General features: G+C 40.7%; 1 protein-coding gene across 5 annotated transcripts in view; it reads right to left on the reverse strand.

The window, feature by feature from the left end:
* drc1 (dynein regulatory complex subunit 1 homolog (Chlamydomonas)) overlaps positions 1–18,506 on the reverse strand; it is a 57,910-nt gene that overhangs the window by 30,905 nt on the left and 8,499 nt on the right. For 3 of the 5 annotated variants that reach the window (XM_048530315.2, XM_059645660.1, XM_048530316.2), the window contains exons 3-11: positions 17,942–18,054; positions 17,166–17,349; positions 15,630–15,767; positions 11,237–11,323; positions 8,895–9,017; positions 5,224–5,363; positions 3,795–3,929; positions 1,385–1,620; positions 606–793 (exon numbers count right to left, since the gene is read on the reverse strand). In XM_048530315.2, the coding sequence (XP_048386272.1) occupies positions 606–793; positions 1,385–1,620; positions 3,795–3,929; positions 5,224–5,363; positions 8,895–9,017; positions 11,237–11,323; positions 15,630–15,767; positions 17,166–17,349; positions 17,942–18,054 (1,344 nt within the window). The remainder of the gene's footprint in view (positions 1–605; positions 794–1,384; positions 1,621–3,794; positions 3,930–5,223; positions 5,364–8,894; positions 9,018–11,236; positions 11,324–15,629; positions 15,768–17,165; positions 17,350–17,941; positions 18,055–18,506) is intronic. The other 2 variants (XM_059645661.1, XM_059645662.1) reach the window with 2 other exon arrangements.

An 18,506-nucleotide genomic window follows, 5' to 3' on the forward strand; every position in this document is an offset into this window, starting at 1 on the left:
TTCACTACCTGAGTAATCCAATTTTAAATAATTGAAAATTAAACTGCACAGTCCCATTTACTAGTTTCGTTGGCTTAATCAGTAATCAGTTTAAGAGTTACTTTTATACAAGTTTTTAAATGTGTCTCTCAGTGCTGTTTAGCCAGGAAAATGTAATTTTAACTTCCTCAAAGGTCCATTAGCATAGACAAATAGCCAAGAAAAGATATAGTAATTAATTTGATTTGGGGCATGGATAGTATTGTGGGTATGGTCATTTTGCGGCACAATGTCTTTAGTCGCATGCAAAAGAGGGAAGCACATTTTGGACTGAACATAACTTGCACTGGAAATTCCTAGATCTTTCGCAATGGTTTGGCTGATTTTCAGAGAATCGCACTGGAAATATTGGCATGCGAAGTTCCATCCCATTGTACATATATGTATCACCTGTATGCAGCGGAATTTATTTTGTGTGGAATGCACATTGGAGCTTGATTACACAGTACAGGAGCACATTGAATTGAGTAATGTTAAGAACATTTTCTAGGTCAAACAGAGAGTCTTTGGCACAAATATATCTTATTAAATGAAACGTTACTTTCAAGAACAAGAAAAATACTTACAGACTCATCACACAAGACTTCTAGCAATGTTTTGACAGTCGACAATGAGATATTTCCAGGTGTTCCACCACATAATTCCAATGCTTTCTCCTCACTGGCTGAATAACAAATGTTTTGGAAAACAGCACTCCACAATGATTTATGGCCTGTTTCTGCTTCATCATCCAAATCTCTTTCCTTTCTCTCTGCTAAAACAAGTTTAATCACTGTTAATGTACTTACTTTACCAACATCAAAATCTATTCAATTGGTGCACTGATGAAGTGCATTGGAGCACCAAGATACAAAACTAAAATAGTGTGATGCAGGATTGATACCATCTCATTATGATGATGATTTCCTGATATGAGGAAAACTATCTGAGGGACATGATCACTGGACTGAAACCTCCAGAAGAGAAAAGGATAGAAAAGCAGACAGAACAAAGAATATGCAGAAATTTGGAAGCAGGCGAGCCACACGAGCTGATTTTCAAAGGGCAAATAGGGGTGAGCAATAAAAGAGATCTTACCAGCAATGCTCACATCCCAAGAATGAATGAAAAGAATTATCACCAGTTTTCTCATAGTGGAATATTCCAAATCAGAACTCGACTAATAAAATTCATAATATGACATATGTAATAAATAAAACAAACTGAGATATTTTGTTTTAAGCAATTATCAATATATTTAAAATTATCTTGACTATTTACAAATGACTAGTTATCATTTTAGATTACTCAATCCCATGCCCTCTTAGTTTCTTGAACAGCTCTTAAACACACTAAAGAATCTCACCTCCGAGAATAACTTCTTCTGCCAGCTCAGCAGCTGATTTTTTCTTCTTAGTCTTGCATACAATTGGTCCAACATTATTCATGAAACAAAGATCTGGACTGGTCCAACTCAATCCCAATTGTTGCTCATGGATTATTCGATCAACATCGAGAGCCTTTCTGACTAGATCCTTTGCCTCTTTCTCATTCATTAACCAAACACCTTCAAATTTCTTTGCATCAATTGCACCAAAATGTCTGGTAAAAGAACAGAAAAAGGTACTAAACTTATCAACATTCTAATCCAAGATTTATCTTTATTTTTCAAAAGTAAATATTAAAACAGCGTAGACTGCATTTGTTGGCTGTCCAGGAAATGAATTTTTAAAAATGCCTTTCAGTCTCTATTTTATTTGCCGTACTCATTTTATACTTGCATAGTTTTGGGTTCATATCTAAAATTAATGGACTTTCTTGACTTAACATATTCCTACATTTTATAATTTGGATCATTCTCAATTTTAAATCTGAATCAAAAACATTGCTGTAAAAAGTCAGAAGGTCCGGCAGCATCTGTCAGGGAGAAAGCAGAGTTAACATTTCGAGTTCAGTGAAACTTCATTAGAATACGTGATTATCAGAATATTTAAGAGCTCAGCCAATGCAGTCTCCATGTACCTGAAAATTTAGTCACAAGGGGTTGTCCTCTGGCACTAGACAGGATGGAATGAATTGCACACCACCATTTCCATCACCTCTGATGGAATGCCATGACCAGGCACATATTCCACCCCCATCCCTTGTCTGCCTTCTGTCGAGACCGTTCCCCCAGGACACACTGGTCCATTCCTCTTCAATCTCCACACCCACATGGCACCTTCCCATGCAATCACTAGAGTAACACCTTCCCATTTACCTCCTCTCTCCTCACCATTCAAGGCCTTAGACACACCTTCAGACTGAAACAGACATTCACCTGCACTTCATTCTATCTAGTCTACTGTACTTGCTGCTCACAATGTGGTGTCCTCTACATCGGGAAGACAAAACACATATGGGGTGACTGCTTTGTAGACCATCTACATTCCGTCAGCAAAAATAATCCAGAGCTTCCAGTTGCCTGCAACATTAACAGATCCCTGGCCACATTTCTGCCACAGGCCTACTGCAGCATTTCAGCGAGCCTCAGTACAAGCTCGGAGAACAACATTTCATTTTCTCCTTAGGAAATCTGCAGCCTCTAGGACTCAATGTTGAGTTCAATAACTTTACAGCCACCACAGGGAGGAATATGAAAGATGGGGGCATGAAATGTGAGATGTGACAAAGACAAGCTCCAGTGAAGCTGCAGACATGCATTGAGAGAAAAACATGTGCAGATAGCTCTTAAATATGGCGCCAAGTCTTTCATCCCAAAAATCTCCAGGAGAAGCAAGAACACAGGGGCACAATGTAGAGAAATGAGATAACCATAGCAATTTTCAAAGAAGGACAATACCTATGAAGTGGAAATATGTTCACAATACTAGCTAAAACAGATGTGAGAGGGTGCAGGAGGTGACCAAAGGTTCAGTAGAAATGATTTTATGGGAGTAGAAGCTGGGTCCCCTCTATGAGGACAGGGCAAAAGGAAGATGGGGAAGAAACTAAAGAAAAATGTTCTGGGCAAACAGAAACAAAACTAACAGAGGTAGCTGAACAAAGATCTCATATGTCAGAGATATTAGAAAATGGAGCTGGAAGAATAAAGGAAAAAGAGTTTAAGGAAGTGATTTTTAAAAAGGGAATCTGAGATAATCTTTACCTTTCAAGATTAGTTCAAAGTAGTGAATCATTTTGCCAACAGGGGCACAGCCTAGCTAATCCTGACATGGTTAAACTAGAGATAATGGGCTGCAGATGCTGGTGAATCCAAGATAACAAAGTGTGAAGCTGGATGAACACAGCAGGCCAAGTAGCATTCCTCTGATGAAGGGTCTAGGCCCGAAACATCAGCTTTTGTGCTCCTGAGATGCTGCTTGGCCTGCTGTGTTCATCCAGCTTCACACTTTGTTATCATGGTTAAACTAGATCCTACTTTGGACAGCTAAGGCAGTTTTGTTTCAGACACGTGCAACCTTGAACCCGAGAAAGAAACAACAGGGACTGTCCAGAGAAAATGAGAAAAAGTGAATACTTTACTGTGGGCAAGACCATTAAGAGATAATAACCACAAAGGAACTGACAGGAACATAAAGCCAACAACCAGGAACTACAGAGTTTAAGTGTATGTTTATAAATGATGTGTGTTTTTCTTTCCAGAGACCGATGTGGTAGGCAGTGACATTAAATGTTAAGGGTTAATGTGGCTAGTCAAGAATAGGAATGCGTACCAAGAAGTGCTCTTAGTGATAATATGCACAATAATACATTTTCAATTAGAATTCAAAAACCTCATTTTCTTCTGAAGGTCTTTATATAGTTCTACCGTCCGCTTGTATTGGTCACTTAGGTTCTGATTCTCTTCACGATACATTTTCTCTTGTTTAGCCAATCTTCCCAACAACCTGTTCAGAATGTCATGTAACCTGTGAAGCAATTCATACGGGACACTTTTTTAGTCGAAGAGGTCATCTGAAAATTTTGCAATTACAAACCAATTGGGCCATCAACAGCATGCCAGTAACCCTTTCTACCTCAGGGTCCTTCCCATCTCGAAGACCTGCAGATCAGACTTTGAACTGCTCGCAGCTCATATTTATTGCTTTCTGCTATTTGTATAATTTTGGCTCAGTGGCAAAACTCTGGCTTTGTGGTTTACTTTGGTGATTTTATTCAGTCATTTCACACAAAGTAAAGCAATTTTCTATGAAAACAGTACTTTGAAAACAGTGCCAGCACCCTACTGAAATATCAAAGGACTGACATATATTATGTATTTTGCTCTACTAATAGAAAATATAAGTTTTCGCAACATTTTCATGAAATATATGAATATTTGTATAAGATCTTTTCTTTCCTGACTTTAACTCATTGACCATCCAGAAAAAGAAATGAAACCCACGGCTTCTAGAGCTTCCTGGTCCATACAGCCGAATGCCCTATAAAGCTTTTGTGCTCCTGAGATGCTGCTGGGCCTGCTGTGTTCATCCAGCCTCACATTTCATTATCTTGGATTCTCCAGCATCTGCAGTTCCCATTATCACTGCCCTACAAAGCAGCTCATTCATCTATACTACAAAGTAAAGAGTGACAGGGGGAGAGAAGTGAGAACTGACTAACTATAGCCTAGCTTGTATATTGCACAGTGTTAAGGGCAGTGACACTTAATTTTGCTCCCTCAATCAGCAATACTAGGGAAAATAAATACAAGTATCGACTTGATCAGTGTGCCTGTTGAGTTCTGAAACTGTAATTTAACGAAACACTGCGATCATCCAACTAATTCCTTCTAATATTTCAGATAAACTAAGGTGGTCCATCACAATAGTTATAACAAGACGACAAAAAGATTGCACAAATTTAACGAAACCATTATCTAAATGTGTTTTATTTTCCAAATGACATTGTTTCTCCTTGTCGCCAAGTTGAAAATTATATGTCATAAACATAAGATGGTCAATATTAAGGCCAAAAGAAATTCATGAGAACCGTCTTTACTCAAAGTGGTTTGAATGTTGAGTTTGCTGGTCATATGAAGTGGCCGAGGCCAAAAGCATAGATGTGTTTAAGAAAGCTCTTGGTAAGCATACAGCAGAGAAAACAACTAAACATATCTGTAAGGTGAAATGGAGTGAGATGGGAATGGGCTCATATGGGTGGTAATACCAGTTTGGCCAAATGACATTCTCTGCTGTAATATTTTACGTAAAATTATGTTACCTGGTAATCTTCCTCTTTTGTTGTGATTTTGTGACTGTGTTCTCTTCGTCACGTTTCTTTAACACCTGGAAGTTATACTCAAGTTTTTCTTGGTTTAGTTGGTATACAGCTTTCATCTGCTCTAGCTGCTGTTCTAGTATCTAAATAAATAATCAAAGGAACATTTGGTGTGACAAAGGAAGTGAGCGAAAATGTTAAGTTGTCTTATTCAGTTTCTGACTAACTTCCTCAGCATTTCTAGAGGTGGTGTTGAGCAAAATGGTGTCTAGGATACAGGAATTCTGTTACGTAAAAGGACTGGAATTCTGGAATTTCCTTAGAGTTGAAATAGTTAAGGGAGATTTAATAGGAGATGTATAATTATGAAGAGTTTTGATGAGATGAGGTAGAAATTAATTTCAGTGGCAAAAGAATTGATAACCAGAGAACACAGATTTATTGGCAATTGGTAAAGAAAGGTCCTGAGACTGGGGAAGAAGTAATCTTGAATTCACTGCTTGTAAGGGTGATGGAGGCACATTAGGTACTAATTTTCAAAAGGAATGGATAGAAACTTGAAAAAGAATAAATTTCAGGACTACAAAGAATAACCAAGAGAGTAGAACCAATGCACTATTCTTTCAATGAGCTGGCATTGGCTTAAGCAGCTTGTATTGTACTGTTATCTTAATGCTCCGATTGCAGAAAGGTATAATTAAATGAAGAAATAACTTACTTTTGCATTAATCCTAAATGTTGCCAATTAGTTGTGGGGGCCTGCTAAATAAACATTATCAAACACTTCCCATGTTTTACATGTAAATAAATGATGTAATTATCTGACATTTTATTTCTAATGTATCTAACATACCTTTCCCATTATATGTGAAAATATGTGGAAATTAACTGTATTGTTTCTTTTAAGACAGAGGTACTGGTGCAGTTTCTCCCAATTTATGAATGGTTTTGTCGAGTTTTATATTGGTTACTATCTCCAGTCCTACATCCCTTCCAATACCATTTCTTTCACCACAGAAACATAGAAAATAGGGGCAGGAGTAGGCCATTCGGCCCTTTGAGCCTGCTTCGCCATCAATTAAGATAACGGTGAATCATCCAACTTAATAACCTGTACCCACTTTACTTCCATTTCCGTTGACCCTGTGAATCCTAAGTGCTCTATTCAACTCTCTTGAAATCATACAATGTTTTGACCTTGAGTGCTTTCTGTGGTAGCAAATTCCACAGGCTCACCACTCTCTGGGTGAAAAGATTTCTCTTCATCTCAGTCCTAAATGGTATACTCCATATCCTTAGACTGCGACCCCTGTTCTGGACTCCCATCATCGGGTATATCCTTCCTGCAAAAACCAGTCTAATCCTATTGGAATTTTATAGTTTTCTACGAGATCCCTCGTCATTCTTCTGAACTCCAGCAAACATAATCGTAAGTGATTCAATCTCAGCTCATACATCTATTTTGCCACCAGATATCAATCTGTACTCATTTCTGCACTCAGGCTGTAGCATGAAAACCCCTCCTCCGATAAGGAGAGCAAAACTGCACACAACATTCCAGGTGTGGTCTCATCAAAGGCCTGTATAATTGCTGTTAGCCATTCCTGCTCTTGTACTCCAATTCTCTCCTTGTGAAGGCCAACATACCATTTGCCTTCTTGACTGTTTAATGCACCTGTATGCTCACCTTCAATGACTGGTGTACAAGATATCCAGGTCTTGCTGCACATTCTCCTCCCTCAATTTATAATTATTCAGACAAGAACACGTTCAGGGATGTGCAGATTAGGTGGGTTATGGGGAATGAGTCAGGGTGTGGTGCTCTGAGGGTCAGTGTGGACTTGTTGGGCCAAAGGGCCTGTTTCCACACTGTAGGGATTCTGTGATATCTATGATGATGAACTCACCATCCTGTTTATTTTGTCTCAAAGTGGATAAGCTCACATTTATCCACATTATATTGCATCTTCCATACATTTGCCCAATCACTCAGTTCATCCAAATCACACTGAAACATGTCTGCATCCTTCTGACAGTTTACCCATTCCCCCAGTTTTGTCTCATCTGCAAATTTGGAGATATTACATTTAGTTTCCAATCTAAATCATTAAAAGGGATTGTGAATAACCAGGGTCCTAGGACTGAGCACTGTAGTATCCAACTGGTCACTATCGGGCATTTGGAAACAGACCATGATTCGGATCTCTTATATATTCCTCACATCTTTGGATCCAGTTTTGGTAGCTCACAGCCCTTTCCACATACTCTCTCAAACAACCCATACACATCACTCCTTAACCTCCCCCAACACAAATCCCATTGCCTAATCACTCCAACACTCACCTCACTTGCTAAACCTCTCTGACACCCCTAACCTCACATTACCTTGGAAGGGAAAGTTCTCTCAAACATTTGAACAGGTGAAGCTAACTGTCTCGTGCTGCTGCTATGCAGTAAATTCAGGAGTGTTTTTCTCCACTAATACAATGCTGACATCTCTCACTCTCTCTGTCCATCTGCTACACACTCATTGACTCACTCCATCAGTTGAGGCCATAAATTGAACGTCATTCAGTTCTCCATTCGTGTCTCCTACAACCCCAACTGCCTCCCTCCCACAATCCTTGCTATGCACCTGTGAGAAATACTTTAATTCTATCCCAAACAGCCCCTCCCCATCCATCCTTTGTCTCTCTCCTGCACTACCTTACACCCCTGCTCCACTACATGCTTCATTTCTGCTCTCCCTCCAACTTGGCATCCATCCTACAACCATTCAGTATACAGCCCACATCCCCCAACCTGACCCTACCCCACCAACCGACATGGCTGTCCTCTCATGCATCCATCAAATCTCCTTACCATGATCCATGTTCTCTGTCCTGTACCACCACATCCCATTCTCTTCCCTCTTCCACCGCACCACCCTCTCTTTCCCCTGCAGCTTCATCCTATATCCCCCTCTCTCTCCTCTGTACCGCGTATTCCTCTCTCCCTTCTCTGGCCCTTTACTCCAGAAGGACCTTCAACCCACATCCTCTACACTGCCCCTTCGCTTCACATTCCCCCCTCTCTCTCCTCTGCGCGCTTTACTCTTCATCCTTCCACACTCCACATTCTAGTCCTCTGCCCTTTCACCCCCCCCAAATCCATCTCTCTCCTCTACCTTTTTCTCCCAAAATCTCTTCTCCCTTCGCACATTTCTCCACATCGCCATTTTCCTCATTTGGCCTGCCCTCAAGGCCTCCCTCTCCCTCCTCTGCCCTTCCCCTCATACGCTCCTCTCCTTTCTCAATCCCACAAACCCCTCTCCACCCCCATCTCTTCTTCCTTCCCACATAAGCCCCTCCCTCCATGGTCGCTCACCTCTGTTCCACTTCCAGTGTGAGCTACCTCACCCCCACATTTGCTTTATCTGTGTTCCCCTTATCCCTGTCCTTCCTCCTCCTTCCACATCACCCTCTCCTTCCTCCTCCCTCCACATCTTTGTCCGTTCGTCTTAAACCCTGGCATAACCTAAAAATTCAGTTGATGGATTATGAAAGCAGCAGGAATGGTGAGCCTTTTCTCACCCCATGCCCTCTTAGGCTCATAATTACCGGAATCATGAAGTAAAAAAACTACACGATGGAACTGCATTTTGTGAACAGAATGTGATGTTTCTATAAGATTACCTCTACGTCAGTCTCCAACTTAATTTTTATCATATTGTATTCCTCTGCATCCTGAACCCGCAACTGCTGAAGTTGATTCTCATATTGCTCCACTTTGTCCATTCGCGCCATCAGAAACTCAATCTAAAAAAAAGAAAATAATTAGTGTTTTTGTAAACAACGAATTCTGAAAGTCTGCATGCTCTTAGTCTAGTGATAATGGGAACTGCAGATGCTGGAGAATCCAAGATAATGAAATGTGAGGCTGGATGAACACAGCAGGCCAGCATCTCAGGAGCACAAAAGCTGGACCCTTCATCAGAGACGGGGACGGGGTGAGGGTTCTGGAATAAATAGGGAGAGAGGGGGAGGCGGACCGAAGATGGAGAGAAAAGAAGATAGGTGGAGAGGAGAGTATAGGTGGGGAGGTAGGGAGGGGATAGGTCAGTCCAGGGAAGACGGACAGGTCAAGGAGGTGGGATGAGGTTAGTAGGTAGGAAATGGAGGTGCGGCTTGAGGTGGGAGGAAGGGATGGGTGAGAGGAAGAGCAGGTTAGGGAGGCAGAGACAGGCTGGGCTGGTTTTGGGATGCTGTGGGGGGAGGGGAAGAGCTGGGCTGGTTGTGTGGTGCAGTGGGGGGAGGGGACGAACTGGGCTGGTTTTCGGATGCGGTGGGGGAAGGGGAGATTTTGAAGCTGGTGAGGTCCACATTGATATCATTGGGCTGCAGGGTTCCCAAGTGGAATATGAGTTGCTGTTCCTGCAACCTTCAGGTGGCATCATTGTGGCACTGCAGGAGGCCCATGATGGACATGTCATCTAAAGAATGGGAGGGGGGAGTTGAAATGGTTTGCGACTGGGAGGTGAAGTTGTTTATTGCGAACCGAGCGGAGGTGTTCTGCAAAGCGGTCCCCAAGCCTCCGCTTGGTTTCCCCAATGTAGTGCAAAGCGGTGCCCAAGCCTCCGCTTGGTTTCCCCAATGTAGTGCAAAGCGGTCCCCAAGCCTCCGCTTGGGTTAGTCTATCCTCTTTTTATTTAAAGGATCAATAATGGACTCAGTGGTTCTCCCAAAATTCCTAATTGCAGTTTATTTTAGCATCAAAGAAGAGAGATGAACCTTATGATGGAAACTGACTAACACTGAACAGCAGTACCTTAAGGTACAATTGCAAACAAAGAACAACAAACATAGCAGTGATTAGTAGTTACGGTAAATGAACCAGCAACGTTCTAAGTGGCTGGCATACCCTTGGTACCATTGTGTGTTTGTGTAAATTCACATAATTATATGTATGGTAATATTTCTCATATGAAATTTATATTGTGATAATATATTCAAAACAGAAAACAAAGGCTCTGTGGAACTATAATTTAAAACAATGTTTAAACACCATACTTAAATGGTGCCAATTCCATAGTAAAAATGCCAGGAATTTCAAAAGTTTTAAGAAGTAGAATAGATAAGAATCAGTCAAACAAGTAGTACTTATAAAATTACCATACTTTTGAGAGGACAGAAGCTATCCTTTTTGTATATCATTAGTAACTGCTTCTCAAAAATGATTAATTTGTTGCGAAATGATGCAAAGAAGTATACGAAAGAACATTTCCACGTTCTTCCATTATCTGTGCAAAAAGCAAGTTGATAGTGTACTATTCAGTAATACAGAAGCAAAATGTAGATATGGGATCAAACCAAAATTCAGGTAAATATACAGAAATCAAAATTGTCTTTTTAAAATTAGTTTGTGCCTGTCAGTTACACATGCATTAGGGTAGTTTTTGCTTAGAAGTGTTATTCATGATCAAATGTAAGATTTACACATGAGAACAATGTGCAAAAGGTTGTCTCTTTTTGAAGCATTATCAGCAGCCAGACAATTTTGCAATAATAATTAGCTGCCTCTACCATCAGCAAGTCTTCTATAACTTTCCGGCAATTGCAGTTCTTAAAGTTTAAGTTAGTCTCTTGGTGGTTTTTCCAAATTTCGCTATTCTGTCATTCTTAATATGATGTGGGTCTAGTTATCTGGTTCCAAAAGCTTTCTTTTTATAGTCCAATCAGAAAACAAAGCTTGTAGTTTGAGCTAGACGCATCATAGTAAACCATCGCAGAGGGAACAAAGTGCATACATTGGTTTTTAAAATCCATATCAGGTGAAAAAGGATAACTACTACTGAAACAGCCTCAAGTATTCAGCTTAAAGGACAGACAAAGCATAGATGTTGAGCAAGTATTTTACATCAATTTTGAAAACTGCACTATTCAAGCTTGCATTTTTCAAGAAGTTAAGATTTTTGATAACTTTATTTCTTGAGCACACTTTGAAACACTCAATACTTCTGGATGTGATACTTATTTACCTCTTTGTCTCTTCGCATCTGCATTTTCTTTTCCCACATCACAAGATTACTTTTCATTAGCTCATGACGTTCCAGCTGAAATGCTTTCTGTTAAGCATAGGAAGAAACAAACATATGAATAATCTCATATCAAATGAATCTTAAATGAAAATTTAAATTTTTATGACCAACACCATGGTGCTGTCATCATCCGTTGATCAACAGAACTTCCTCAATAAATTGTCAAAAATGGCAAAAGAAGTTTCTTCCTCGACGGGGTGCAAACAAAAGGCTACAGAAAGACATCTATGATTCTAATTTAAAAAAGTCATAAATTGAAAACATATTGAAAGGAAACCCTATCAATATTGAATGAAAAGGAAGAGAACTAAACCTATGGCATGAGAAAGGGTATAGGAGGGATATGGCCAAATGCAGGCAGGTGGGACCAGTTTAGTTTGGCAACATGGTCAGCACGGACTAGTTGGATCGAAGGATCCATTTCCACACTGTATGACTTTATGATTCTATCAGGTGTCCTTCAGTATCTCACTCAATCATCCTGATTTTCACTGAGTGAGTTTTAGTGCAGCTCACCACACCTTACATTGCAATACTGCCGCCAGACCACTTTGTTCTTAATATCACTGGTTTTCTCATGTCCTCTCTTCACTTTCCTAATTTCATTTTTAAGTAGCCCCCTGCATTGAGCCCTTGATTGGTGACCTGACAGAGTGACTAAGATGTGTAGAGGGCAGGAAGGGTTTATAGCTTTGTGGATTGGATGGGTAAGAACCACCGAGGGAAGATGTTACCTTCAATATTAAAAGTCACACAACACCAGGTTATAGAATCATCGAATCCCTACAGTGTGAAAACAGGCCCTTTGGCTCAACAAGTCCATACAGACCCTTGGAGCATCCCACCCAGACCCATCCACCTATAACCTACCTAAGCTACATATCCCTGAACACTATGGGCAATTTAGCATGACCAATCCACTAGCCTGCACATCTCTGGGCTGTGGGAGGAAATCAGAACACCCAGAGGAAACCCATGTGGACACAGGGAGCATGCACAAACTCCACATAGACAGTCACCCAGGGGTGGAACTGAACCCGGGTCCCTGGTGCAGTGAGACCACTGAGCCATCAAGCCACCCCATCGCATGACAAAGGAGCAGCACTCTAAAAGCTTAAGATTTCAAATAAACTTGTTGAGCTATAACTTGGTGTTGTGTGACTTCTGAATTTGTCCACCTATTCCAACGTCTGCATCCCCACATTAGGACATTCAATATTGAGAGTGGTAAGCCATAAGTCTTGGTGGGAGGTGGGTGCAATGATAAACTTAGAGTTTGTGAGGTTCCATGAAGAAAATGGTACTTATTATTGCAGAGAGGAGAAAGTCATTAATTTTTTACGCACTGATGCGCATTCCTTCAGACTGTGGTCACCACAGTTACTCAAGTGGTTACTTCAGGCAGGTTGGTATCATTTCACACAGCTGGTTAAATATGGCGGCTGCAGCATGAACTCTGGGTGACAGCAGCTACAGCACGCACTTCCTGCTGCTGAATACAAGACAGCAATGATAGCGGGACCATTGAGGCATGCTGTATACTCAATGAGATGCGCTAGGGAAAAGCACGTGAGATAACTTGCTGGAACTAACAGAGAAAACCTCTCCATGAAACTCCTTGAAATTGACACTTAGCTGACTTGTAGTAAAATCCAGCCCCTTAAGTCAATAATCTATCATTCAATAAAGCATCTTGTAACTTAATACAACTTGGATTTAGGTTGAAAGAAAAACAATTTTTCTCACCACCAGAAACAGACCTTGACAGTTGTACTGAAATGTCTACCTACTTGTCTACTTTAGTCTAGTCACATTGTCAAAGAAATTCTAATGAATTTGTGAAATATGATATCCATTATATAAAACCACACTGAATTTATCTGATCGCATTATGATTTTCTATGTACATTGTAATGATTTACTGAAGGATTCCAGCCATTCCCAACAAATTGATGTCAGGCTAATGGGGTTGTACTACCCAGTTTTCTCACTTTCGCTTTCTTAAATAGTAATAGTTACTGAACTAGTAATCCAGAGATCCAGGTAATGTTCTAGAGATCCTGGTTCAACACTACCACAATAGATGGGATCAAAAGTTCAAAGATGGCCACAAAACCACTGTCAATTGCCCATGTGGGATGGAAAGCTGCAGAATCACCTTGTGTAACCTACATGTCACTCCAAATCCAACAGAAGTATGGTTGACTCTCAGCTACCCTCTAAAATGGCTCAGCAAGCCACTCAGTTATAATAACAACCGGAGTCTCACCAACCTTCCTGCTGCAGATACATCTATCTACCGTAATATCAGTAGAAGTGACCACTGCATTATCCTTGTGGAGACAAAGTCACATTCTCACAGTCAGGAATATTGTGCAGTGCAATCTCTGTGATAAATGGGATATACTTTGAGCAGATCTAGCAACTCAAGACTTGAAATCCAGGAGGCACTGTGAGCTACCAGCAGCAGGATTGTGCTCAGATGCAACCTCATGGCCATAATCAAGAATGGTAGGGCAGGCTCGATAGGATGAATAGCTTACTTCTGTTCCTACGTTACTATGTTATCACAAATTTGCTAACTGTATCTGCAACATATTCCATAAAATCCTATATGTTGCATTGAACCTTGTTCTGTCATGTGAAACAGGTGATAGCAAGTTTTGAGAACATTTGTAGCTGAGGCTGAGGTTCTGGATGTAAGTTTGCTCGCTGAGCTGGAAGGTTTGTTATCACACATTTCGTTACCGTTCCAGGTAACATCATCAGTGAGCCTCCGGTGAAGCGCTGGTGTTTTGTCCCGCTTTCTATTTACCTGTTTAGGTTTCCTTGGGTTGGTGATATAGGATCATGGAGTCATACAGCAAGGAAACACACCCTTCAGTCCAACCAGTCCCTGCTAATCATAACACCAAACTAAAGCTACCTGTGCTTGGCCCATACTCCTTCAAACATTTCTTATTCATGCACTTATCTAAATGTCTTTTAAATGTTGTAACTGTACAAAAATCCACCACTTGCTCCGGAAGTTCATCCCGCACATGAACCACTCTCTGTGTAAAAATATTGCCCTTCATGTCTTTTTTAAATCTTTATCCTCACACCTTAAAAATACGACACCTAGTCATGAAATCCCCCACCCTAGGGAAGATTACCTGCCATTCACCTGATCTATACTCCTCATGATATTATAAACGTCTAAAAGGTCAAATCTGTGGTAACATAGGAACAGGAGTAAGGTATTAATTCTATCGAACCCGCCCTGCCATTCTTGATTTATGACCATGAGGTTGTAAATTGTAACTGAGTACAATTCTGCTGCTGGTAGCTTACCATGCCTCCTGGATTCCTGCACACCAATGAAAAAAGTTTCAGCCTATCAAGCCTCCTCTTATTACTCAAACCCTGCGTTCCTGGTGAATCTTTTCTGAACCCTCATCTGAATAATATCCTTCCTATAACATGGTGGCCAGTGCTGGATTCCAGAAGAGGCCTCATCAACCTCTTGTACAACTTCAACATAACGACCCAACTCCTATAGTTAAATGTCTGAACAATGAAGGCAACCATGCTAAAGCCTTCTTAAACACCCTATCTATATGTGACACAAACTTCAAAGAATTATGTACCTGAACCCCTAGGTTTCTCTGTTCCACCACACTATCCAAGGCCCTACTTTAAATTCTATAAGTCCTGCCCGTGTTGGTTTTACTAAAATGCAATACCTCACATTTATCCAAATTAAACTCCATCTGCCACTCTTCAGCCAATTGAGCAAGGTCTCTTTGTAATCCTAGATAACCTTCTTCATTGTCCACTACACCAACAATTTTCGTACAGTTACAACATTCTAAAGACATTTAGCTAAGTGCATGAATAAGAAATGTTCGAAAGAATATGGGCCAAGCGCAGGTAGGTTTAGTTTGGTGTAATGATTGGCACCCACAAACTTACTAACCATGCTTTCTGTCTTCTCTTATAAATAATTTATATAAATGAAAATAAAAGTGGACCCAGCACTGATCCCTGTGGAATGCTGTTGGTCACAGCCTCCAGTCTGAAAACAACTCTCCACCATCACTCTCTGCCTCCTGCCGTTAGACCAATTTTGTATCCAATTGACAAGCTCACCCTGTATCCCGCGGTATCTAAATTTATTAATTAGTCTACCACAACAAACCTTGTCGAAGGCTTCAATGAAGCCCAAGTAAACAATGTCTACCACTCTGCCCTCATCAATTTTCTTGGTTATTTCCTCAAAATACTCAACTGAGTTAGTGAAACATGATTTCTCTCACTCAAAACCATAAAAGGAAATAAAAGCTGGCCTTACCTCAATCTGCATCAATTCATCTCTGTAGGACCTTGATAAGGTCTTTATTTGTTCTTCCATTCTTTCTAACAACAGATCAATGTCATCAGCTGCTTTCTTCAGGTCTTTCACATACTGATCATCACTTGACTTTAATTCCTGTAAATACATTAAGTAATGCACATAGAATTCGACGGTTCTTCAAATGAGCTTGCTTCCCCCCCAACCCCCCACCCCCAAGATACAATTACGAAACTATTAAGGTATGGTCTGGAAACATAACCTGCAAAGATCCAGAGGTATCTTTCTCTGTTAGTAAAAGACAACTAGTTATTAACATCCATAACTGTGGGGAAGGGTAGGGAGGCACTTAGCCACATGCGAGGCATACAATTTAATGAATAATGTCAAAATAACGTCAGACTATAAAGTCACAGCATCTTGACCTATTCAAAATTCTATATGCAATACAAAAGTTTTATGTTTTAATAGAAGAGAAGGTTCCAGCTCTATTACAGTTCAAAATTTATTTCCTAATTCTGATTTTGGTTCAACATAAACATACCAGAGACAAAACACGAGTATTCTCACTCAATAGCGCTCAAATCTCATTGACTTGAAACGTAACACTGCTCTTCTTTGTCTTTAGGTGATGCCAGAGTTGTGGAATACTTTCAGCATCCTAACTCACTGAGCAGCATTTTACTGGCCCCTACGTAGTGAGCTGAAATGAGGGGCCCAGTAAAATTTCAGTGAGCTTCATTAGCACAGCTCCCCAAAATAGTCTCATCGCCAGGGAATTTCACCAAAAGTTTTACCAACAGTTGAGCAGTAGTCACTCTGAAGCGTTATGCAGAAATTAGCATAATTGAAAAGCAGAATATGCAGGTGCTCAAAATCTGAAAAATAAAAACAGGGCATGCTGAAAATACTCAGCAGTGCTGGCACCATCTGCAAAGAGGGGAAGGAAAAAAGAGTTTCTGTTCAGGTCAATTACCTTTTGTCAGAACTGAGAAAAGTTTGGGGTGTAATAGGTTCTGAGCAAAGTGCGTTAAAAGCAAGGAAGGTTGTGAAAGCATGAATTTCAGAAAGCTGATGGCCCAGTGAAGGAGCAGCACGTAGGGAAGATAGCCCCATGACCCCTCCGTTGCATTATTCGGCCTCCTTAATTTTTTTGTTTTTTTTTAAACCTCACTATCTGAGCTATCAAAGTCACCTACACATCTCAGAAGCAACCACATTCCACCAGCGGTGCTGACTGTCCCTTCTAAGCTATCAACTTCCTGGCTGGGCCAGCAGCATCAGCACCTTCATTAATTGATTGGTAGATCTGCATATAAACAAGTAGGAGAATGCCTTTTTGTAAGATCAGCAAAGTATCCCATTTGCCATCAAGTGCAAGCTCAGGATCCATTGTCATCTAACTTCAGAATCCGGATGTCCATTGTAAAATTCAGGCCAACTACGGGGTTTGCAAATTACAACTACAAATACAAATACATTTTTCATGAGTCAACATCTCAGTTCCTCTCAGCTTTTTAATGTGTGACAATTTACCTTCTGCAAAGTATCAATCAGCTTGTTTTTCCCCTCAATTAACTCAGAACAGCTCTGTTGCTGCTTGATTAGAATGTCACGCAGATCCTGTGGAATTTTACGGGCTTTTGCCGTCAGCCATTTCTTTGTGATACTCTCAAATTTTTCTTCACTCAATGTTGCTTCATTTTCCAGCTTTGCAGACCTTTATAAACCAAAATAAATTTTAAAAATCCAACATTTTGAAAACTAGATGTAAATATAAATACGTTTCATATTAAACAAAAACAGAAAATGATGGAGAAACTCAGTGGGTCTAGCAGCATCCGTGGGAGATAGGTCTCCTCTCCACCTATCTTCTCCTCTATCCATCTTCGATCTTCCTCTCACCTATCCCCTCCTCTCACCTCAAGCCACACCTCCATTTCCTACCTTCTAACCTCATGCCACCCCTTGGCCTGTCCGACTTCCCTGGACTGACCTATCCCCTCCCTACCTTCCCACCTACACTCACCGTTACTGGCTCCATCTCCACCCCTTTAACTTGTCTGTCTCCTCTCCACCTATCTTCTCCTCTATCCATCTTCGATCCGCCTCCCCCTCGCTCCCTATTCATTTCAGAACCCTCTCCCCAACCCCCTTTTCTGATGAAGGGTCTAGGCCCCAAAGGTCAGCTTTGGTGCTCCTAAGATGCTGCTTAGCCTGCTGTGTTCATCCAGCTCCACACTTTGTTATCTCAGGTTCTCCAGCATCTGCAGTTCCCATTATCTCTTATAAAAATAGCATAACTGACTCACCTATGCTTTTGCATTTCTCTTTCTGTGTTCCTCCGCTGTACCTCTCTTGAATTTTCAGCAATTTGCACATTTGTGACCAATGATGTCCCATCTCTTTGCAGCTGAATTAGTTTCTTTAAATATTAAAACAAGCCATCAATCACTTGTGATTCCAAACTGTCTATCTATGTTAAATAGATCAAAGAACTGCAGATACTTCAGGTCTGAAAAAAAATAGAAAGTACTGGAGAAACTCAGCTGGCCCAACAAAATCTATAGAGAGAAAAACAACTGAAAAAGGTTCATTGGACTTGAAACATTAACTGATTTGTTCTCTCTAGGCTCTGCCAAGTCTACTGATTTTCCCCAGTACTTTCTCTTTTCTCTGTCTGTCTTTCCTCCCACTTTCTTTGCCAAGGTTTGGGCCATGGACTTCCATTGCATTGTGCAGTTTAAAGGTTTAGGCTACTAGACTAGGTGGGATTGAGGTTCACAAGGAAGAGGTATTAGAAATCCTTCAGAGGGTGAAGATAGATAAGTCCCCTGGGTCGGATGGGATTTATCCTCGGATCCTCTGGGAAGCCAG

This window comes from Stegostoma tigrinum, chromosome 4 (genome assembly GCF_030684315.1).
Source record: "Stegostoma tigrinum isolate sSteTig4 chromosome 4, sSteTig4.hap1, whole genome shotgun sequence".
In the NCBI taxonomy this organism is placed as follows: Eukaryota; Metazoa; Chordata; class Chondrichthyes; order Orectolobiformes; family Stegostomatidae; genus Stegostoma; species Stegostoma tigrinum.